At 32.2% G+C, this 26,986-nt stretch overlaps 1 protein-coding gene across 5 annotated transcripts in view; it reads right to left on the reverse strand.

Annotated features, from left to right (window-relative positions):
• Nucleotides 1–452: 452 nt before the first annotated feature.
• The window catches only part of LOC143229284 (suppressor of lurcher protein 1-like), a 200,675-nt gene continuing 174,141 nt past the window's right edge, over nt 453–26,986 (reverse strand). For all 5 annotated transcript variants that reach the window (XM_076461412.1, XM_076461411.1, XM_076461410.1 and 2 more), the window contains 5 exons: nt 14,560–14,598; nt 10,018–10,186; nt 9,448–9,647; nt 5,290–5,325; nt 453–2,440 (listed from right to left, as the gene is read on the reverse strand). In XM_076461412.1, coding sequence (XP_076317527.1) covers nt 2,370–2,440; nt 5,290–5,325; nt 9,448–9,647; nt 10,018–10,186; nt 14,560–14,598 — 515 coding nt within the window. In that variant the 3' untranslated portion in view covers nt 453–2,369. The remainder of the gene's footprint in view (nt 2,441–5,289; nt 5,326–9,447; nt 9,648–10,017; nt 10,187–14,559; nt 14,599–26,986) is intronic.

A 26,986-nucleotide genomic window follows, 5' to 3' on the forward strand; every position in this document is an offset into this window, starting at 1 on the left:
CATGTTTGTTTATTTTTCTACTACTTAGTTATAAAATTTGAAATATATAATAGTTTCATTTTGATCAACTTTTTTCTGTACTTTTTGACGATCATTATTCCGTCTTTTTAAGTTAAAATTTTTTATTAATCTCTTTTTATTTAGACCGATAACATAAAAGAATTTATGACAGATATTTGTTTAATACTCTTTACTTTTGCTTTGAAAAAAGGCTTCGATTTTTTGATGTTTTAAACGCTCCGTATGCACGGTTTAAACCAGATTGTCTTTAAAAATTGAAGTGAGTTTTTAAAAATGCAAGTAAATCCAGTGAAAGTAGGTTTATGATACATTTTAGTGATAAGTATACCCAAGTTATCTAAGCAGACATAACACGTTACGCATCATTTGCTTCCGCTTACATGATCTCACAAACATTTTTCCTGGAATTGAATTATTAATGACAAAAAAACTGAAATTGTGACATGTTATTACTGATAACATAACTACAAACATTACACATTTGTATTAGGTTACAGTGTAACAGACTTGACAAAATTAACTAATTATTAACTATCTTATATTTTATAAAACTAAATATTACCTAAATTAGTAAAGTTTACAAAACAGATACACGTACTAAATAAACTTATGCTCTACGTTTTGTTCAAATACTAATCAAGCTTCTTTACTAACGTTAGAAATCGTCAAGATTTTCAACAAATATTCCGGTATTTTCATGATTGTGCTTTGGAAAGATACATATATACGCAACTATGACAAATATTTCCAGTTTTACTTTCTTGCTTCGTGTAAATAAAGTGTTTATTACTTGTATTTTACTGCATGATTTATTTCATTATGTCACGTGTGTTATGAAAATGAAAAGTCATAGATTTTGGTCTATAATGGTTTATGAAAATGATTGTGACGTAAAACTTAGAGACAACAGAGTTTGATATATTTTTAATTCATCTATATTTGATGCTGAATTTGTTCCTCAGCAAGAACTATAGTCACTAACAGTTTTTATGTCTCGTCGTTTTGGATTTTTTTTCTTTGCTTTGTTTTTTTTTTTAATTTTGCTTGTTCATAAACCAGTGTACAAAAGCAGATTTAACTAAAACTCCTAAAAAGAAGAAACGCAAGAAGACAAAAAAGACAGAAATTAATTTCATTTCCTATACATTATAATAGATACGTAAATTCTGAAAATATCTACTTTTAGAAACTGATAAAAACTATTACTGAGTTTAACCAGTTAAATACTAAGAAAGCTTATTGGATTAAATTCTAATCATTTTTGGGAGTTTAACATTTGTATGGACAACGTTATTTGCACTGTCAAAACTATCCTCAATAAGACATAACATTAACCCACTGAAAGGTAACAGGCTTAAACACTTCAAGCAAAGAAGGTTGCTTTATCTGCTATTTCATTTTACTCATATTTTATAATTTTGTTTGATTGAGATGCCCAATATTATAGCTTTATGAAACTTTATGAAGTAATAATTGACAAAATAACTGTTATTTACACCTACAATTTTAATCCATACTACTAGAGGGAGTGTGTAAATCTTAAAATTCTTTAGCATCTATTGAATACAGAAAACAAAAATTGAATTTTCCTCTTGTAATAATAATTGTGTTTAATAAAAACGGTAAACTAGAGAATGTGTTTTGTTACAAGCACACCGTTCTAGAAAAACAACAACATTTCTTCCAATCTAATCTCTAAATTAGTATTTTAAAACCTAGTTTTCAACTACAACTTTTTTTTACGCTTGAAGTTAGTGAAAATTTTCCCTCTTCTTTACCTTGGAAGCCCTTGTGTTTTTCTACGATATTTTGGCACAAATATAAGTATCTCAAAGGTTTATAATTTTTTGACAGTGAATAAAAAGAAATGAAGATTCTAATGTGCTCCAAAGGCTATATGATTTGTAATAAAATCCACTAATTGTTTTGGTATCTATGTTATTGGATTTGGGTCATCATTTTCTTCAGTTTTTTGTTTGTTTTTTTCAATTTTTGTTACAATTTTGCCTTTTTTCCTGGAATTGGTCTTAATGCAAGACATCAAAAAAGAACTATACAGTCTAAGAGGTTTTGCTTATAAAGTAACTAAACTGTTTAAACTCTAGTTATAGCTTTAGGAGATCCAGCACAGACCCTTTGAATAGCTAAAGAATCCAGAGATATTTTAAAGGCGCACAATACAACATTCTAAACGCCAATGTGGTCTCAAGGACACGGATTCAAAGTCAGTACTTAGATACATAGAACTTTGGCTTAATAAGCGAATATTGCGGTAAACACCACAGTAGTTCTTGTTAGGTCTTTGACATCATTGCACGATTTCCTTTATGTTTTGTATCTTTCCGAGATCACAGCGCCATCAACCAGAGAGTAATCAACAACAGAAGGTAAAATGTGGAAACCTTCCATGGGCTCAAACCTAAAAATTCGAGAGAAAACAAAGTTTTAGTACTTATTTATTATTGACTTCCACTTCGACATTTTAGCGATTTTTAACTTTCTCTGAATTATCCTGAATACGCATGACAATCCTTTCTTTCCTCACTCGTTGAACGTGATTTTTACAATAATATTTTGTGACTTTTTATTTACTAGTTGCTCGTCTTCATTCCGTTATCTAAGCCAAAAGAATATTAAACGATATTAACCCAGTTGTTTAGAATCAAGAGTTAATTAAACACCTAGACTGAGATAAACATTTCTTTTAGTTGATCAGTCTGGTCAACAATTACGATAAGGATAAGGAAATTAATGTCTGGTCAATCGTTTTGAATAACCACTCAGGCTAGCAGTTAATGTAAGACTTTTTGTTGATTGACCAGTTGGTTCAATAGTTAACGCAAGAAGGTTTGGTATCGATTGATCATTCGAGTTAAAGCTATTTTTAGTTATTTTGTTGTTTGAATAGTTACATCAATAATTATTATAAAACATTGTGCTGAATAACTAGTCAAGTGGACAGTAAGGCAGTCTTTTGTTTCTAGTAATTATTAATCAAGATTGTGTTGATTTATCAGTAGGGTCAAAAGTTAATGTGAGATTATGAATTGATTGATCCATTGGGTCAACGATTTACGTTTTTAAGAATTATGACTAATTGAACCATTAGATTAAAAGTTGTAAGGTACAAGGTGATAATTAGTTCATTAATTAACACTTGTATTTAGTTACAAGTACAAAATTACTTTATTAGGAAGAAATTCACGATACGTTTTTAAAAACCTAAATATTTATATGTTTTGAAACATTCACATATTCTATAATTGTACAACGTTTATGACACTGGACTATATGATGTATTATTTCTATTTCTAATGAAGACTTAACATAGAAGGTAAAATGAAATATACACCTTTAATGTTCTTTACAACTCAAAAAAAAAAAAAGAGAGTTGAGTTTGTTTTACTCCTAGATCAGTATATTTAAAGTTGTGCTCTGATAAATGTGTGTGTGTTTTCTTACAGCAAAGCCTCATCGGGCTACCTGCTGAGCCCGCTGAGGGGAATCAAACGCCTGATTTTAGCGTTGCAAGACATACCTCTGTACTAGCGGGGGAGCTATAATAAGGCGAGTAAGCTTTGAACACTTGTAGCTCTAAGTTGTTTTGCTATAATTATTATTGTTATTTTCATAAACATAAGCTTGTGTGGCTGATTATTTTTATGTTAAAAGCTACACAATCGTCTATCTTGGTTACGCCAACAATGATTACCAAAACTCGATTTTCAGTGTTGTAACCCTGCGGACTTAACAATGAGCCCCTAGATGGCGATTAACATATTTTCGGCAAGTAAGACTCAACAATATAAAGTCTCAGATCTCACCATTTTTAAGCCAAAAATACATGGTTTTGTTTCTTATTGGTTTAGTTTTACGATTGTGCCAGAGGAATCTATAGACACTCATAATACTAAAACTACAAGAAAAATAATTCGCGTACATTTTTTATATCGGAAAAAAAGCGTAACAAAGACAGCATTTCTTATGGATTATGTGCACGTTTTTAAAGATAAGAATATAATACCTTATTATTTAAGTTTCAGGTATGGGAGAAAGACCACATTACAACGTACTGCATTTGCTAAAAATCACTTTTAAATTGTGTGACATAAAATCTCCACCAAAGTTACGATCATGTCTAGGATTAAACACAAAAATGATTTTGATAGTCAGTATAATCGAAAACAAAGCATTTTTTTCAGAATGTTAATATTTCGTTACCTTCGTCTGTTTATTTAAGAAAAAAAGACTTGGTTATTTTCCCATTCACTTCTCAGTGGCACGACAACACTAGAAACTCGGTTTCAATATCCATAGTAAACAAAACATAGATATATTTTTGTCTAGCTTTGTGATTAACTGTAAAAAACTTTCTCATTTTTTTTTATCTTGTAGACAAACTCTCGTCAACACATAATGTAAATAAATGAAATTTGAAACGAATAGGGGAATAACTGGTGTACATGTGTGTATTGATGTAGCGTTCAACATTCAGTACCTGTACTGGAACTTCTTAAGGCGCCTGATCAATACAGAACGAAGTTTATCTTTCTCAAGATAACTTAATATAGCAAGTTGATAACCCTCCTGGCATTTATTGGATAAAAGCAGATACCATAACTCGACTCTTTTTACTTCTTTCTGACTCGCTTTGTTTTTTGATGCTAGTAGAAAATCCAGCATTTCGGAGACCTTACTTTAGCCGTGTAGCAATATTTTAACATAAAGGACAAGAAACTGATTTCTTGTATCGTTTGTTAATCTCTACGTACATTTATTTAATTAAATATTTTTATTGTTAGAGGAAGGAATATTTTAATTATAAAATGGTTCAGTTTAAAAATGTATAGAAGTAAGTTAAATATCCTTATTTTCTACAGAAATTGTTTCAATCAATTTATAAAAATCTCAATTAATACTGAAAGTGATTATTGAAACTATAGAAATTTTAATAGGGCCTTCAAATAAATTCTATGAACTATAACAATCAAACCCATGAAAAGCACGAGGACTGTTAAATCTTAAATTTAAAAAGTAAAGTCGTTTATAGTTTTATTAAGAGGCTCATTGTAAAAAAGTTAAAATGATGGAAATGGTTATATGAAAATAAGAGTTACGTACTCAAGATACAGTGTTTTCAAATGTGTAACGAAACCATACACACTGTTGTTGTTTTTATACGGGTATTGATTTTCTTTCTATGATTCAATATTACCCTTGCTGTAGAGAGAGAGTTTCAGTTGATTACACATGGAAATCAGTACTTACTTGCAACTCCGGAAATCCTCTTGACAGTAAGAGGGTCTGAAATTCGAAAATACAAGAAATGCTTTAAATTACAAATGATAGATTACTTCGAATTTTCATGTTTAAATGACAATTTATACGATCGCAGTAATAACATTCAGATCGATAAAACTAACATGTAGAATTCGTTAATTATATTTTAAAGATCTTCTTAAATAGAACTTAATTCAAAACCTTTACCGTTAGGGCCGGCATAGCCACGTGGTTCAAACACGCGACTCCTAATCTGAGGGTCACGAGTTCGAATCCCCGTCACACCAAACATGCTCGCTCTTTCAGCCATGGAAGTATTATAATGTGAGGTCAATCCTACTATTCGTTGGTAAAAAAAAAAGTAGCAGTGATAACTAGTTTCACTCTAGTCTTACACTACTAAGCCAGGGACGGCTAACGCAGATAACCCTCGTGTAGCTTTGCGCGAAATTCAAAGAAACAAACCTTTACCATTAAGGGAGTTTTTATTCAGTACAGTTTTATTATAATATAAATAATGAAACTGAATTTTATAAGTACAGTTATGATAATATAAGAAAAAAGCAAAATGTTTGGGAAAAACGAAGAACATGTTGATCCGTCTCGGCTGTTTCATCCTCTGAGCCAAATTATTATAGATTTATAAAAATAAAGCCATCTCTTATCATTCATATATCTATCAATTTTTCTTATAAATTCACTCAAATATACTGCCTACAGAACATCCGAAGGCAATCCCATTCATAGGCCAACCACCCCATTTGAAAAATAAAATTGTCGTAGTTGAATACATCTTCTACCTTGCCTAAATCTATATATGCGTCCCCTAGTTCCACAATTCACGCTGTTAAGTATGAAAAACACTGATGCTTCAACATTATCAATTCCTTTTACTATTTTAAATATTTCAATTAGATCCTCTCTAACTCTTCTTTCTTCAATGGAAAATAATTTTAAGGATCTTAATCTCTCCTCATATGATAACTCCTCCATCTCAGCCATCATTCTAGTAATTTTTCTCTGAACCCTTTCCAACATTTAAATATCGTTCTTAAGGTAAGGGGTCAAGACTGAACACAGTACTACAAACGTGGCTTAACCAGTGACTTATACAATGACATTATAACCTCTTTAGACTTCTAGTTAATATTTCTATAGATACAACCTAAAATTATATTTGCCCTACCATTAGCAGCAGCACACTGTTTGGATGGCTTAAGAAACTGACCAACAATTACACTCAGATCCTTTTTTTTCATAACACTGTTCACGTTATTTCAATCCAAATATACTTTTAATCCGAATTGTGATAGCCCACATGTAATATTTTGATTTATCATAATTAAAAACCAAACTCAACTCAAATGATGTAAATTATTTTGTAACGCTGCAGCATTCCCTTCAACCAGCAACATGCAAAACATCGATATCATCAGCAAATCTAAGCACATCGATATCATTAGCAAATCTAAGTAATGTATTGTCCATTCCTTCATTTATGTCATTCATGTAAATCAAAAAGAGGAAAGGTCCTAAGACTGAGCCTATTTATTTGCAACATTAATCCAGTTTGATTGAGCTCCATTTGTAACAACTCTCTTGTTTCTTCCATCAAGTCCCTCTTTTATCCAATTATTTAACTTATTCCCCAAACGTATAGAGTTTTTTTAAAATTGAAATCAAAATATTGTTACTCCTGATTTCCATATGCAGTAAAACATCAAACCTAATACAGCAATAATTACTTGCACCTTGGTGTTCCCCAGCTTCACTATCTCAACTATTTCTGTATTAGAAATTAAAAGTAACTCAAAAATAGCATTATTTCTGGAAGGTTCATTGACCAATTGCTCGAGAAATCCATCAAAAACAGTTTTTAGAAACTCGTTTTTCCTTCTTCGTTTGACTTAATTATTCAAAATGAATATGTCTGAAATCAAAATCAACCATAATTATGACTTCATTAACAGCTGGAATCTTAATCTCACTTAAAAGTTTATCATTAATTTCATCAGTTTCCCCTGGTGATCTGTGACAAATTCCTACTAAGAGCTTTTTTCCCTTGATATCCACTAAGAAAACCCCAATTAGATTCAATCTCTTTGTTATGATCCATAATATTCTCAAGTTGAACAGGATGTAACTCACATATTACATAAATAACCATTCCTCCCCCTTTCTTTAGTTCTCTGTCCCTATTAAATAACCAATAACTATGTAACCCAAAGAAATTTTTGTCATCAGAATCATCCACATTTAACTATGTTTCAGTTATTCCAATTTTTACAAAATCTTCTGTTCCTACTAACGCTCTAAGGTCGTCTATTATATATTTTTTTACTTCTAGCATTACAATAGAAACAATCAAATATATTCTTATAACTACTTTTATACTGATTTCCCATACTAAACATTCCACTATATCTCAATTTTGTTTCATTTAGTTTATCTTTGCTCTCATCTAGTTCTACTTTAAAACTTCCCTCACATACAAGTTAATATTATGCCAGATCCTTTCCTATTTATGTGTAAATCATCCATCCTAGAAAATTATTTCCTATCACTGAACTGATTCCACAAGTCCAACCAACTAATTTGATCATCCTTACATATTAATTTCAATGTAGCATTTAGCCTTAGCGACCAAAAAGTAAATAAATATTGATAAAAACCCATCTATCCATATTTACAGTTAAAAATAACAAAAAATAAGTTAATGTCGAAATTCAGATATTGTATTGATAATAATCATTTTTAACTGTGTACCGTGTCCCCAAAATAATGCAGCTATTTTCTATGATAAAATAGTGAAGGTTATTTGATTTGACTTAGCTCTCTGTAACTTTCATATTTTAGGGCCTTCTTTAAAACAATCTGTGTAAATAATCTTCCGACAACAGATATTCCTTACGTAATTTTACGCAATTGGATTCGTAACACCACATGCCCTATTTTTATGGTGAGCTCCCGTAAGTAAAGTTCTCCAGTGACACAGCGGCATATATATGGAGTTACAACACTAGAAAACTGGTTTCGATACCCTTTGTGGACATAGCACAGGTAGTCCGTTGTGTAGCATTGTACTTACTTCCAACAAATCGTAACACCACAAGCACTTTACCGAAATGGACAGGAGGACGAAATGCCTCATACTCATATGTTGAGAAATGGCATCTGATTTTTAGATCCTCAACGTAAATTAATGCATGTTTATTTGTTTTAACTTGATGAGGCTAGTTAAAAAGAAATAAGTTTATTTATGATTACCTCCCGTACAATTGTTAAGCATTAAGAACCAGGTTTATTGAATGTTATATCCATAAATGTTTTAAGTATCATTTAAAAAATCATTTTACTCCACCTAATGAGAGTGTAAGTATAGTGTCTTACGACAGTAGTATTTAACCAACAATAGGATAAAACTAATGATTTTGGAGCTTGTAATAATTCACTGACATATTACTAAAAAACATTTCTCTTCAGGCATTTGATATTTTCAACTCGAACGGCCCTAATATGTGTTGCATTAGTTAAGCTGCCAAGTTACAGAAATTTAATATTCAGTTACAGCCATACCTTGTATTGAACTGGTAAATAGATGGAGGACAGCCAGTCAGTAAAATCTATTACTTATAAAACTATTCGTTACAAAATAACTGAGTTAGTCTATCGCTTTTATAATGAGCCCACTTATAAAAATTCATTGGATGTTCAGCAGCATATTACAAGTTCAAACTTACGCTAAACATACCACTGGATCACATTTGGTTCAAGAAGACATTAAAACATGGTGATTAGGTTTGTATTATCTACTAACTATAACTTCGTTAGAACTTAAAATGTTGAAGTATGTAATACTTCAATAAAATGTTACAGCTAATTCATTTACATTCTCTGTTTGTTTGTGAGGTTGGGATGCCCTGTGGACAAAATAATTAATATTCAAATTAGTTAAAAATGATTTCAAGTGAAATATGGTTCAATTAAAAATCAGGCCAACGAATCATTAAAAAAAGTATTATTTGTTTTTCCAAGGTTTTTTTTTTAAATAGAAAAGAGCATATAATAACTTACCATCAGTAATAGTAACCAGTGTCGTTACAATTTTACATATTTTACAATATGGTAAAGTAACATGGAACCTACCCACGTAGTTTCGAAACTGGTAGAAAGCTTCAAATCCTGTCCCGTCAAATTTGCCGTTGGATTTGAAAGCGACTCGAAAAAAATCTCCATCAGATTCAATGATTTTGGGTTTCTTTCCACCACAGTGTCTTGGAATTTTCCTGTCCACTGTACGAAAGTTGGAGAATTCGACGAAGTCACTAGCCAAGTCAGTTGTACACCTGATAGATTTCAGTTTCAGAAATAAAATACAATTTGAGGAATGTTTGTGTCTTTAATCAGAAAATACTAAGTAAATGGAAAGCCTGTGGGATTATTAAAATGTGCGTTGTATGCTGTTGCATGAATTTCAATGAATATTAAAAAACTAATACAGATTTTTTTTAAAACACTAAAGATCAAAAACGACCCTGTATTTATACAATCAGCTCCTCAAAGTTATAAAAGTATGCAGTTTCTTTGTTGATGACAGATAGTTATTCTTATAAATATAAACCATGTTAAATGTGAGAAGCTTATTTTACTTCAGTTTTCTATGCACAAATCCCCATGAGATGAGTGAAGGACAAATGAGTAGAGAAATGAACTTACGGTGAAACGCCCTCTACATCAAAATATGCAAACGTCAGAGTAAGACGCTCACTTCCTTTTCCGTAAAAAAAATAATGACATTCTGTCGCTCGAGGATAAAGACCCGGATAGTTAGGTGATGTAAATGTTCCGTTTGTTCTCACCGTACTGTTAAAAATGAAGCCGCACACTGAAAAAGTATTGAAAGAATAGAAAGGTTTTCAAATCTACGGTTTGCTAACTGTTATATAAGGTGATTTTTTTAAACTTCGCATATATAAATTTGTATCAATGTTTGCGAGTCCTTAAATTTTACATAGCTTACGTAATCTGGTTGATATCTTACATTTAGAAGTAAAGCTAAGAATCGAATAGGATCTACCATGAACATATCATGCTCTTAAAGAAAGTAAAAGTCTTCCCTGTTCTAAATTTATAATGAGTTTGTTGTTTGTTAGTAGAAAAAAGTATTTTATAATGACCAGAATTATTTACAAGGCATAATGATTGTTTCTTATTTGTACTTGGTAATTACATTTTATGAAAATACGCTTTTTCTTATAAAGAAATATGACATCATTTACACTACACATAATCAATATAAAACATATACATATATATATATATATATGAGATACATTTCACTTATGAAAAAACAAAACACTATTAACAAATAATTCTAGACATCTTCTTAAATCATTTATAAGCAATCAGACAAGTGATTATTTGCTACGTGATATGAAAGTTAAATCGTTGATTATTCAGTCTTCGGTCGAAAATGAACAGGAAATTTGGTTGAGCTTATATCTTTGCATTTCGTGCCATTTCATTTCAACATGGAATACAACAAACAGCGAGGACAACTTCACATCGGCACTGCATGCTTAAAATAAACTGGTTAATAAGATCTTACGATATCCTGGACTTCTCCAGAGAATCTCTAGTATCTCACGTCTCTTGACGAGATAAGACACATTTTGCAAGGACATGTCTACATTCTCGATGGAATTGAAGACAAATGAAAGTGCAAGTCACTTTATTTGATTAATATGACCTTTTTAAAAAATGTACCGACCAATGTTTAGTAATGAAACATCTATAATTAACTTAAAATTGATAATTAAAACAACATTACATAAGGCTATTGTGAATAAGGCAGGCTGAAGTTTATATTGTATCTCAGAACAGCTGGTATAGGTATTAACACTTTTACAAATAAAGCAGAGAACAACGTTTCGACCTTCCTAGGTCATCTTTAACTAACATAAAAAATAAAAGTGTTAATATCCCCACCAGTCGTCCTAAGATACATTTTTATTTCAAGTGGGTTGACGGGGGAGTTGCCCACCTTGCAATATTTTATGAATACAAATATTAGAATGTTTTTTTACTGCCACACTATTATTTTTACTGACATCATTTCTGTTGGGGAGAAGAAAAGGGAAGAACACTAGATTGCTGGTGAAGTGTTTCGTTGGTATTAAATAGGTTACAATATTAACCAAGGTGTTCCACTAAATCTAAGTACTCCAGTTACTTTGATTTCAAGCTATACATCGTTTCAATGCGTCATCTAATTGTACTTGGTTTGGTTTGTTTCATATCATATTAAAAGTGGAGTCACTTTTCTGGACAGCGCTTGAAAAATAGACAAAACAAAGAATTAACCATATATCGAACTTCAATGCGACATGTCAGTCATGCTGGGCTAAAAGATTGTGAGACTTTTGCCAACACAAAGGCATTTAAAACCCAAACACACATAATTTATATATTTTGTTTTCCTTTTTTTGTATTATTAAATGCATTTGTTTTTTCTGAGTTACCGCAGGTATTTATAGACATGATTAGTTTCATATTTTATTTATGACATGATTAATTTAATATTTTGACGCACTTATTGATGTTCGTATTCTTATTTCATTTTTATCTAACATTATTCATAGTTACTCTTTCCGTACAGGAATTTACTCAGCAAATGTTATCGTTTCTACACAGCTATTTGAATATCTTCAAACCAATAATATTCATCTTCACTCACTAACTATAGTTTGGTTTGCTTAATGTATATCATGAATAGGTTTATGTCTGACTTTCTAATACAGTGTTACATACTTTGGATATTCTTTTCTAATATATTTTCAACTATTGTACTCTATTCTTAGTATATACGTTATTTAGCTTCATTCAATTTATTTCATTGAGATATCGGACTGTGAAACTCTATACTTGTTTCTATTTTTACGTCATTAGTTAGGGCTTGAAGATACACATCAAACCAGTTATTATATTTCGCAAAAGTTCTTTTGTTTCTAATATATAATTTTGCTTTCAGAATTATCAGTATTTCTGGAGTTATTATCAGTTGGAGCATCAGCAGCAGTTGTTCCTATTTCACTAAAACACAGCAAAAATATATTTCTTGCAGTGGCATTGTTTTCTTTCTGAATGTGATTCTCAATGAATGTTTCTTCCCTTTTCCTTACAGCTGCGTTTCTTACGTTAATTGGTTCTGAAATTGGTATCATTGTAAGAAGACGTTTATCTACTTAAGCCAATGTCAACGAGTCACTTTTATGTTTATACATCGATTAATCTTTTCATTGGCCGCAATTTACAACATGCTGAAGTAGTTGGTTGTAATTCGAAATAATAACATATACAACATATTGATTTGAAAATAATTTTAAACCTCGTATGTGGATAAATCTTATTATTACACATCGCTTTCATTTTTGTTTCAATTCTATTGCATACTTGCCAGTGAAATACACTATTTATTTATTTTCAACAACACATTTACTGATTTTTAGAATGTACAGAACTTTTAAACAATTTTTAATAATGCTATCAATTAACTGTACAGGAAAACTGTTTTTATATAAGAAAAAACTATGTTATGTGTTTCTTCATGGAAACCAGAAAAAGTTTGGTTTCTTTTGAATTTCACCCAAAGCTACACGAGGGCTATCTGCACTAGTCGTCCCTAATTTAGGAGTGTAAGAAGGCAGCTAGTCATCACTACCAACCGTCAGCTTTTGGGCTATTCTTTTACCAAATAATAGTGGGAGTGGCCGTTGCATTATAACGCCCCCTCGGCTGAAAGGGTGGACACGCTTGTTGTGACAGGGATTCAAACCCATGACGCAAGAATTACGAGTCGAGTGATTTAACCACCTGGCCATGCTGGGTCTACCAGAAAAGGAGTCAACCGAATAATAGGTTCGATTAATTGAATTTACATATTAATTGTGAAAAAGCCAGGATGTCATTATGAGTTGTATATAGCTTAGCCATCATAAGCCTGAGACGTCTGAGATGTGAGATAATCTGAATTCCAATTCTACTCCTACTAATCATGAAATGATATTCGTGGCTATGATTGGTGATTTATTAATTATGTGATTAAAAATGGTTATTAAAAATTATTAGTGAAGATTTTTTTTCATTAAAATATATACTAATGTTATCTGTGAGAGACGTAGTAATTAGATATAAGAACTTTTTCCGTTGGGTCTTAGCAGGGAAAGTGTGTGAATTTTATCTTGTAAACTATTCACTGTAATTACTGAATATTGTTTGTAAATACTTTTGGTAAATTAGTAAATAAAGACTAAGAAAATAAGGTACATAAGAACAAAATATTCAAACTTTATGCTATGATACTTACAAACATTTTCAGAACTTGTGATGCAGTCATTACATAGATATTGTTATAAAATGAAACATTGTGTAGTATTGTAAGGATCTGATCACCTATTGAGGAGATATTTAAAATAGCATTTCAATGAACAATCCAAGCCATCTCTACATAGACAGTGCTACTGCTTGCCTGATAAGCCATTTGTTACAACTCTAAAAGTGTAAACGCCTCTTTCGAGCTGGTGAACTATGATTATTGTTACACATTCTTCTAACTTTTGAAAATCCTTTAGGGACAGTATATAGAAAGTAGTGTGTAAAATAAGATGGACCTAACACATATCTTATGACAAACGCAATATTTCTAAAACACTTAATTAAATGCCCATTTAAACAATACAAAAATAAACGATGTTACTGCTTGGAAAGGTGTATTTTAAATATTGTTAGAAAAAAATCAAATTAATTTTTTTTTTAATTTTCATATTTTCCTGGAAAGAAAATATTTAATCTCTATGTTAAAAATGAAGTAGTTTAAGAAAGATGTGTTTAGTTAATCCATTCACTGCTTCAGAATTTCCAGAAATAAAGTTAGCCCAGGAACTAATTGCTCCTTTTAACGTACTTTAGTAAATAATAATTTATGTAAAAACTTGTATTGTATACGAGTTTAAAGAAATTTAGATTTCTGACGATAGAACTACCTCTAACTGAGTATTCATTAATAGTGAATTATTTTATAAAATGAACCAAAATATTTGCTTTATTAACATTTTACGTACAGAAACTAGATACTTAACCATGCTTTAAAGAAATGGTGTGCTGAAGGGAATACTTAACATTTCTTTGAAAAATAGTTTAATGAAAATAAAAATATAAATTCAATAATTCTATTAATTTCAAAATAACCTAGAAAGATACCTTGTTGGGGGTCTTGTACTCCAGCAGTGATTCCAAAGTCTGTAAAATACAACGCATATAATAATAAATGACAGATTATTAAAAATAAAACAATTAAACCGAATAATACCAACGAATAAAAATAATAATAACTTGAGAGCTAATTTAACTTAAAAATATTATTTTCTATGATCCACTAAGCCTTGAAACTGCTTTCTTCATCATCAGTCATGACCAGTTTAAAGAAAATTATTATGCAACGTTCCTCATATCTTAATTTCTGCCGTGAAAGCTTCTGCAGAAGTGTGGAGGACAAGGCAATCAATCTTAGGCAAAAGATCTTGATAAATATTTCACTATGCATAATATATGCTTCAAAAACCATGTTTAAAAAATAAGTTAGAAATAAGTCAGAAGTTAAGAAGAATGTGGTCAAATGAAACTGCTGTAATTCCAGTTTAATAAAGCATCGTTATCAAGAAAGTAGGTGAAAAATTAGGAATTCTTAATTGGGAGCAATTGCCAACTTCATATCATTATTTATTACATTATAATGTTACTCAGATGTATACAACATCTCAGCAATTTCCAATCTTCTTATATCATGTATTTGATACTCGGATGTATACCCTACCTCAGTATTTCCCAATCTTATTATGCTATGTATTTGATACTCGGATGTATAGCCTATCTCAGTAGTTCCCAGTCTTCATATACGATGTATTTGATACTCGGATGCATGCCTTATGTCATGTATTTAATACTCGGATGTATACCCTATCTCAGAAGTTCCCAATCTTCTTATGTCATGTATTTGATACTCGGATGTATACCTTATATCATGTATTTAATACTCGGATGTATATCCTATCTCAGTAGTTCCAAATCTTCTTATGTCATGTATTTGATGCGCGGATGTACCTTATATAATGTATTTGATTCTCGGATGTATACCCTATATCAATAGTTCCCAATCTTCTTATGCTAGGTATTTGATACTCGGATGTATACCCTATCTCAGTAGTTCCCAATCTTCTTATGTCATGTATTTCATACTCGGATGTATACCCTATATCAGTAGCTCCCAATATTCTCATGTCATGTATTTGATACTCGAATGTATACCCTATCTCAGTAGTTCCGAATCTTCTTGTACGATGTATTTGATACTCGGATGTATGCCTTATGTCATGTATTTAATACTCGGATGTATACCCTATCTCAGTAGTTCCTAGTCTTCTTATACGATGTATTTGATACTCGGATGCATGCCTTATGTCATGTATTTAATACTCGGATGTATACCCTATCTCAGAAGTTCCCAAACTTCTTATGTCATGTATTTGATACTCGGATGTATACCTTATGTCATGTATTTAATACTCGGATGTATACCCTATCTCAGAAGTTCCCAATCTTCTTATGTCATGTATTTCATTCCCGGATGTATACCTTATATAATGTATTTGATTCTCGGATGTATACCCTATCTCAGTAGCTTCCAATCTTCTTATACGATGTATTTGATACTCTGATGTATGCCTTATGTCATGTATTTGATACTCGGATGTATACCTTATGTCATGTATTTAATACTCGAATGTATACCCTATCTCAGTAGTTCCCAATCTTCTTACACGATGTATTTGATAGTCGGATGTATCCCTTATATCATGTATTTGATACTCGGATGTATACCCTATCTCAGTAGTTCCAAATCTTCTTATACTTAGTATTTGATACTCGGATGTATACCCTATCTCAGTAGTTCCAAATCTTCTTATACTTAGTATTTGATACTCGGATGTATACCCTATCTCAGTATTTCTCAATCTTCTTATACGATGTATTTCATACTCGGATGTATACCTTATATCGTGTATTTGATACTCCGATGCATGCCTTATGTCATGTATTTAATACTCGGATGTATACCCTATCTCAGTAGTTCCCAAACCTCTTATGTCATGTATTTGATTCTCGAAATTATACCCTATCACAGTAATTTCCAATCTTCTTATACGATGTATTTCATACTCTGATGTATACCTTATGTCATGTATTTGATACTCGGATGTATACTTTATATCAGTAGTTCCCAATCTTCTTATGCTTAATATTTAATACTCGGATGTATACCCTATCTCAGTAGTTCCCAATCTTCTTATACGATGTATCTGATACTCGGATGTATGCCTTATGTCATGTATTTGATACTCGGATGTATACACTATCTCAAAAGTTCCCAATCTTCTTATATCATGTATTTGATACTCGGATGTATACCCTATATCAGTAGTTCCCAATCTTCTTATGCTATGTATTTGATACTCGGATGTATACCCTATATCTGGAGTTCCCAATCTTATTATGTCATGTATTTGATACTCGGATGTATACCTTATATAATGTATTTGATTCTTGAATGTATACCCTATATCAGTAGTTCCCAATCTTCTTATGCTATGTATTTGATTCTCGGATGTATACCCTATCTCAGTAGTTCCCAATCTTCTTATGCTATGTATTTGATACTCGGATGTATACTATATCTCAGTAGTTCCCAATCTTCTTATGTCATGTATTTGATACTCGGATGTAAACCTTATGTCATGTATTTAATATTCGGATGTATACCCTATCTCAGAAGTTTCCAATCTTCTTATGTCATGTATTTGATTCTCAGATGTATACCTTATGTCATGCATTTAATACTCGGATGTATACCCTATCTCAGAAATTCCCAATCTTCTTATGTCATGTATTTGATTCTCGGATGTATACCTTATATAATGTATTTGATTCTCGGATGTATACCCTATATCAGTAGTTCCCAATCTTCTCATGTCATGTATTTGATACTCGGATGTATGCCTTATGTCATTTATTTAATACTCAGATGTATACCCTATCTCAGTAGTTTCCAATCTTCTCATGTCATGTATTTAATTCTTGGATGTATACCTTATATCAATAGTTCCCAATCTTCTTATGCTATGTATTTGATACTCGGATGTATACCCTATCTCAGTAGTTCCCAATCTTTTTATGCTATGTATTTGATACTCGGATATATGCCTTATGTCATGTATTTGATACTCGAATGTATACCTTATGTCATGTATTTAATACTCAGATGTGTACCCTATCTCAGAAGTTCCCAATCTTCTTATGTCATGTATTTGATTCTCGGATGTATACCTTATATAATGTATTTGATTCTCGGATGTATACCCTATATCAGTAGTTCCCAATCTTCTTATGCTATGTATTTGATACTCGGATGTATACTATATCTCAGTAGTTCCCAATCTTCTTATGTCATGTATTTGATACTCGGATGTAAACCTTATGTCATGTATTTAATATTCGGATGTATACCCTATCTCAGAAGTTCCCAATCTTCTTATGTCATGTATTTGATACTCGGATGTATACCCTATCTCTGGAGTTCCCAATCTTATTATGTCATGTATTTGATACTCGGATGTATACCTTATATAATGTATTTGATTCTTGGATGTATACCCTATATCAGTAGTTCCCAATCTTCTTATGCTATGTATTTGATACTCGGATGTATACCCTAATCAGTAGTTCCCAATCTTCTTACGTCATGTATTTCATACTCGGATGTATACCCTATCTCAGTAGTTCCCAGTCTTCTTATACGATGTATTTAATACTCGGATGCATGCCTTACGTCATGTATTTAATACTCGGATGTATACCTTATGTCATGTATTTAATACTCGGATGTATACCCTATCTCAGAAATTCCCAATCTTCTTATGTCATGTATTTGATTCTCGGATGTATACCTTATATAATGTATTTCATTCTCGGATGTATACCCTATATCAGTAGTTCCCAAACTTCTCATGTCATGTATTTGATACTCGGATGTATACCCTATCTCAGTAGTTCCCAATCATCTTATACGATGTATTTGATACTCGGATCTATGCCTTATGCTATGTATTTGATACTCGGATGTATACCCTATCTCTGGAGTTCCCAATCTTATTATGTCATGTATTTGATACTCGGATGTATACCTTATATAATGTATTTGATTCTTGAATGTATACCCTATATCAGTAGTTCCCAATCTTCTTATGCTATGTATTTGATTCTCGGATGTATACCCTATCTCAGTAGTTCCCAATCTTCTTATGCTATGTATTTGATACTCGGATGTATACTATATCTCAGTAGTTCCCAATCTTCTTATGTCATGTATTTGATACTCGGATGTAAACCTTAAGTCATGTATTTAATATTCGGATGTATACCCTATCTCAGAAGTTTCCAATCTTCTTATGTCATGTATTTGATTCTCAGATGAATACCTTATGTCATGCATTTAATACTCGGATGTATACCCTATCTCAGAAATTCCCAATCTTCTTATATAATGTATTTGATTCTCCGATGTATACCCTATATTAGTAGTTCCCAATCTTCTCATGTCATGTATTTGATACTCGGATGTATGCCTTATGTCATTTATTTAATACTCAGATGTATACCCTATCTCAGTAGTTTCCAATCTTCTCATGTCATGTATTTAATTCTTGGATGTATACCTTATATCAATAGTTCCCAATCTTCTTATGCTATGTATTTGATACTCGGATGTATACCCTATCTCAGTAGTTCCCAATCTTTTTATGCTATGTATTTGATACTCGGATATATGCCTTATGTCATGTATTTGATACTCGAATGTATACCTTATGTCATGTATTTAATACTCAGATGTGTACCCTATCTCAGAAGTTCCCAATCTTCTTATGTCATGTATTTGATTCTCGGATGTATACCTTATATAATGTATTTGATTCTCGGATGTATACCCTATATCAGTAGTTCCCAATCTTCTTATGCTATGTATTTGATACTCGGATGTATACTATATCTCAGTAGTTCCCAATCTTCTTATGTCATGTATTTGATACTCGGATGTAAACCTTATGTCATGTATTTAATATTCGGATGTATACCCTATCTCAGAAGTTCCCAATCTTCTTATGTCATGTATTTGATACTCGGATGTATACCCTATCTCTGGAGTTCCCAATCTTATTATGTCATGTATTTGATACTCGGATGTATACCTTATATAATGTATTTGATTCTTGGATGTATACCCTATATCAGTAGTTCCCAATCTTCTTATGCTATGTATTTGATACTCGGATGTATACCCTAATCAGTAGTTCCCAATCTTCTTACGTCATGTATTTCATACTCGGATGTATACCCTATCTCAGTAGTTCCCAGTCTTCTTATACGATGTATTTAATACTCGGATCTATGCCTTATGTCATGTATTTGATACTCGGATGTATACCTTATATAATGTATTTGATTCTCGAATGTATACCCTATATCAGTAGTTCCCAATCTTCTCATGTCATGTATTTGATACTCGAATGTATACCCTATGTCAGTAGTTCCCAATCATCTTATACGATGTATTTGATACTCGGATGTATGCCTTATGTCATTTATTTAATACTCGGATGTATACCCTATCTCAGTAGTTTCCAATCTTCTCATGTCACGTATTTGATACTCGGATGTATACCCTATCTCAGTAGTTCCCAATCTTTTTATGCTATGTATTTGATACTCGGATATATGCCTTATGTCATGTATTTGATACTCGGATGTATACCTTATATAATGTATTTGATTCTCGAATGTATACCCTATATCAGTAGTTCCCAATCTTCTCAGGTCATGTATTTGATACTCGGATGTATACCCTATCTCAGTAGTTCCCAATCTTTTTATGCTATGTATTTGATACTCGGATATATGCCTTATGTCATGTATTTGATACTCGAATGTATACCTTATGTCATGTATTTAACACTCAAATGTATACCCTATCTCAGAAGTTCCCAATCTTCTTATGTGATGTATTTGATGCGCGGATGTACCTTATATAATGTATTTGATTCTCGGATGTATACCCTATATCAGTAGTTCTTAATCTTCTTATGCTATGTATTTGATACTCGGATGTATACCCTATCTCAGTTGTTCCCAATCTTCTTATGTCATGTATTTCATACTCGGATGTATACCCTATCTCAGCAGTTCCCAGTCTTCTTATATAATGTATTTAATACTCGGATGCATGCCTTATGTCATGTATTTAATACTCGGATGTATACCCTATCTCAGAAGTCCTCAAACGTCTTATGTCATGTATTTGATACTCGGATGTATACCTTATGTCATGTATTTAATGCTCGGATGTATACCCTATCTCAGAATTTCCCAATCTTCTTATGTCATGTATTTAATTCTCGGATGTATACCTTATATAATGTATTTGATTCTCGGATGTATACCCTATATCAGTAGTTCCCAATATTCTCATGTCATCTATTTGATACTCGAATGTATACCCTATCTCAGTAGTTCCCAATCTTCTTATACGATGTATTTGATACTCGGATGTATGCCTTATGTCATGTATTTCATACTCGGATGTATACCTTATGTCATGTATTTAATACTCGAATGTATACCCTATCTCAGTAGTTCCCAATCTTCTTACACGATGTATTTGATAGTCGGATGTATCCCTTATATCGTGTATTTGATACACGGATGTATACCCTATCTCAGTAGTTCCAAATCTTCTTATACTTAGTATTTGATACTCGGATGTATACCCTATCTCAGTAGTTCCAAATCTTCTTATACGATGTATTTGATACTCGGATGTATACCCTATCTCAGTATTTCCCAATCTTCTTATACGATGTATTTGATACTCGGATGTATATCTTATATCGTGTATTTGATACTCCGATGCATGCCTTATGTCATGTATTTAATACTCGGATGTATACCCTATCTCAGTAGTTCCCAAACTTCGTATGTCATGTATTTGATTCTCGGATGTATACCTGATATCATGTATTTAATACTCGAATGTATACCCTATCTCAGTAGTTCCCAATCTTCTTACACGATGTATTTGATAGTCGTATGTATCCCTTATATCATGTATTTGATACTCGGATGTATACCCTATCTCAGTAGTTCCAAATCTTCTTATACTTAATATTTGATACTCGGATGTATACCCTATCACAGTAATTTCCAATCTTCTTATACGATGTATTTGATACTCTGATGTATACCTTATGTCATGTATTTGATACTCGGATATATACTTTGTATCAGTAGTTCCCAATCTTCTTATGCTTAATATTTAATACTCGGATGTATACCCTATCTGAGTCGTTCCCAATCTTCTTATGTGATGTATTTGATGCGCGGATGTACCTTATATAATGTATTTGATTCTCGGATGTATACCCTATATCAGTAGTTCTTAATCTTCTTATATCATGTATTTGATACATGGATGTATACCCTATCTCAGAAGTTCCCAATCTTCTTATGTCGTGTATTTGATACTCGGATGTATTCCTTATGTCATGTATTTGATACTCGGATGTATACACTATCTCAAAAGTTCCCAATCTTCTTATATAATGTATTTGATTCTTGGATGTATACCCTATATCAGTAGTTTCCAATCTTCTTATGCTATGTATTTAATACTCGGATGTATACCCTATCTCAGTAGTTACCAATTTTCTTACGTCATGTATTTCATACTCGGATGTATACCCTATCTCAGTAGTTCCCAGTCTTCTTATACGATGTATTTAATACTCGGATGCATATTTTACGTCATGTATTTAATACTCGGATGTATACCCTATTTCAGAAGTTCCCAATCTTCTTATGTCATGTATTTGATACTCGGATGTACACCTTATGTCATGTATTTAATACTCGGATGTATACCCTATCTCAGAAGTTCCCAATCTTCTTATGTCATGTATTTGATTCTCGGATGTATACCCTATATCAGTAGTTCCCAAACTTCTCATGTCATGTATTTCATACTCGGATGTATACCCTATCTCAGTAGTTCCCAGTCTTCTTATACGATGTATTTAATACTCGGATGCATGCCTTACGTCATGTATTTAATACTCGGATGTATACCTTATGTCATGTATTTAATACTCGGATGTATACCCTATCTCAGAAATTCCCAATCTTCTTATGTCATGTATTTGATTCTCGGATGTATACCCTATATCAGTAGTTCCCAAACTTCTCATGTCATGTATTTGATACTCGGATGTATACCCTATCTCAGTAGTTCCCAATCATCTTATACGATGTATTTGATACTCGGATCTATGCCTTATGTCATGTATATGATACTCGGATGTATACCTTATATAATGTATTTGATTCTCGAATGTATACCCTATATCAGTAGTTCCCAATCATCTTATACGATGTATTTGATACTCGGATGTATGCCTTATGTCATTTATTTAATACTCGGATGTATACCCTATCTCAGTAGTTTCCAATCTTCTCATGTCATGTATTTGATACTCGGATGTATACCCTATCTCAGTAGTTCCCAATCTTTTTATGCTATGTATTTGATACTCGGATATATGCCTTATGTCATGTATTTGATACTCGAATGTATACCTTATGTCATGTATTTAACACTCAAATGTATACCCTATCTCAGAAGTTCCCAATCTTCTTATGTGATGTATTTGATGCGCGGATGTACCTTATATAATGTATTTGATTCTCGGATGTATACCCTATATCAGTAGTTCTTAATCTTCTTATGCTATGTATTTGATACTCGGATGTATACCCTATCTCAGTTGTTCCCAATCTTGTTATGTCATGTATTTCATACTCGGATGTATACCCTATCTCAGCAGTTCCCAGTCTTCTTATATGATGTATTTAATACTCGGATGCATGCCTTATGTCATGTATTTAATACTCGGATGTATACCCTATCTCAGAAGTCCTCAAACGTCTTATGTCATGTATTTGATACTCGGATGTATACCTTATGTCATGTATTTAATGCTCGGATGTATACCCTATCTCAGAATTTCCCAATCTTCTTATGTCATGTATTTAATTCTCGGATGTATACCTTATATAATGTATTTGATTCTCGGATGTATACCCTATATCAGTAGTTCCCAATATTCTCATGTCATCTATTTGATACTCGAATGTATACCCTATCTCAGAAGTTCCCAATCTTCTTATACGATGTATTTGATACTCTGATGTATACCCCATCTCAGTAGCTTCCAATCTTCTTATACGATGTATTTGATACTCGGATGTATGCCTTATGTCATGTATTTCATACTCGGATGTATACCTTATGTCATGTATTTAATACTCGAATGTATACCCTATCTCAGTACTTCCCAATCTTCTTACACGATGTATTTGATAGTCGGATGTATCCCTTATATCGTGTATTTGATACACGGATGTATACCCTATCTCAGTAGTTCCAAATCTTCTTATACTTAGTATTTGATACTCGGATGTATACCCTATCTCAGTAGTTCCAAATCTTCTTATACTTAGTATTTGATACTCGGATGTATACCCTATCTCAGTATTTCCCAGTCTTCTTATACGATGTATTTGATACTCGGATGTATATCTTATATCGTGTATTTGATACTCCGATGCATGCCTTATGTCATGTATTTAATACTCGGATGTATACCCTATCTCAGTAGTTCCCAAACTTCGTATGTCATGTATTTGATTCTCGGATATATACCTGATATCATGTATTTAATACTCGAATGTATACCCTATCTCAGTAGTTCCCAATCTTCTTACACGATGTATTTGATAGTCGTATGTATCCCTTATATCATGTATTTGATACTCGGATGTATACCCTATCTCAGTAGTTCCAAATCTTCTTATACTTAATATTTGATACTCGGATGTATACCCTATCACAGTAATTTCCAATCTTCTTATACGATGTATTTGATACTCTGATGTATACCTTATGTCATCTATTTGATACTCGGATGTATACTTTGTATCAGTAGTTCCCAATCTTCTTATGCTTAATATTTAATACTCGGATGTATACCCTATCTGAGTCGTTCCCAATCTTCTTATGTGATGTATTTGATGCGCAAATGTACCTTATATAATGTATTTGATTCTCGGATGTATACCCTATATCAGTAGTTCTTAATCTTCTTATGCTATGTATTTGATACTCGGATGTATACCCTATCTCAGAAGTTCCCAATCTTCTTATGCTATGTATTTGATACTCGGATGTATACCCTATCTCAGAAGTTCCCAATCTTCTTATGTCGTGTATTTGATACTCGGATGTATACCTTATGTCATGTATTTGATACTCGGATGTATACACTATCTCAAAAGTTCCCAATCTTCTTATATAATGTATTTGATTGTTGGATGTATACCCTATATCAGTAGTTTCCAATCTTTTATGCTATGTATTTAATACTCGGATGTATACCCTATCTCAGTAGTTACCAATTTTCTTACGTCATGTATTTCATACTCGGATGTATACCCTATCTCAGTAGTTCCCAGTCTTCTTATACGATGTATTTAATACTCGGATGCATGCCTTACGTCATGTATTTAATACTCGGATGTATACCCTATTTCAGAAGTTCCCAATCTTCTTATGTCATGTATTTGATACTCGGATGTACACCTTATGTCATGTATTTAATACTCGGATGTATACCCTATCTCAGAAGTTCCCAATCTTCTTATGTCATGTATTTGATTCTCGTATGTATACCTTATTTAATGTATTTGATTCTCGGATGTATACCCTATATCAGTAGTTCCCAAACTTCTCATGTCATGTATTTCATACTCGGATGTATACCCTATATCAGTAGTTCTTAATCTTCTTATGCTATGTATTTGATACTCGGATGTATACCCTATCTCAGAAGTTCCCAATCTTCTTATGCTATGTATTTGATACTCGGATGTATACCCTATCTCAGAAGTTCCCAATCTTCTTATGTCATGTATTTGATACTCGGATGTATACACTATCTCAAAAGTTCCCAATCTTCTTATATAATGAATTTGATTCTCGGATGTATACCCTATATCAGTAGTTTCCAATCTTCTCATGTCATGTATTTTATTCTTGAATGTATACCTTATATCAGTAGTTTTCAATCTTCTTATGCTATGTATTTGATACTCGAATGTATACCCTATCTCAGTAGTTCCTAATCATCTTATACGATGTATTTGATACTCGGATGTCAGCCTTATGTCATGTATTTAATACTCGAATGTATACCCTATCCCAGTAGTTCCCAATCTTCTTATACGATGTATATCATACTTGGATGTTTGCCTTATGTCACGTATTTGATACTCGGAAGTATAACATATCTCAGTAGTTCCCAATCTTCTTATGTCATGTATTTGATACTCGGATGTATACCCTATATCAGTAGTTCCCAATCTTCTTATCCTATGTATTTTAAACTCGGATGTATACCCTATCTCAGTAGTTTCCAATCTTCTTATGCTATGTATTTGATACTCGGATGTATACCCTATTTCAGTAGTTTCCAATTTTCTTATGCTATGTATTTGATACTCGGATGTATGCTTTATGTCATGTATTTCATACTCGGATGTATACACTATCTCAGTAATTCCCAATCTTCTTATGTCATGCATTTGATACTTGGATATATGCCCTATCTCAGTAGTTCCCAATCATCTTATGTCATGTATTTGATATCGGATATATACCCTATCTCAGTAGTTCCCAATCTTCTTATGTCAGATATTTGATACTCGAATGCATGCCTTATTTCATGTATTTAATACTCGGATGTATACCCTAACTCAGTAGTTCCCAATCTTTTATGTCATGTATTTGATTCTCGGATATATACCCTATCTCAGAAGTTTCCAATCTTCTTATACGATGTATCTGATACTCGGATGTATGCCTTATGTCATGTATTTGATACTCGGATCTATACCCTATCTCAGTAGTTCCCAATCTTCTTATGTCATGTATTTGATAAATAGATGTATACCCTATCTCAATAGTTTCCAATCTTCTTATACGATGTGTTTGATACTCTGATGTATACCTTATGTCATGTATTTGATACTCGGATGTATACCCTATATCAGTAGTTCCCAATCTTCTTATGCTTAGTATTTAATAATCATATGTATACCCTATCTCAGAAGTTCCCAATCTTCTCATGTCATGTATTTGATTTTCTGATGTATACCATATCTCAGTAGTTCCCAATCTTCTTATACGATGTATTTGATACTCTGATGTATACCCTATATCAGTAGTTCCCAATCTTCTTATGCTATGTATTTGATACTCGGATGTATGCCTTATGTCATGTATTTGATACTCGGATGTATACCTTATGTCATGTATTTAATACTCAAATGTATACCCTATCTCAGTAGTTCCCAATCATGTATAAGCATATCTTATACGATGTATTTGATATTCGGATGTATAGCTTATGTC

The sequence above is a fragment of the Tachypleus tridentatus genome, chromosome 10 (assembly GCF_004210375.1).
Source record: "Tachypleus tridentatus isolate NWPU-2018 chromosome 10, ASM421037v1, whole genome shotgun sequence".
NCBI classification, from domain to species: Eukaryota; Metazoa; Arthropoda; class Merostomata; order Xiphosura; family Limulidae; genus Tachypleus; species Tachypleus tridentatus.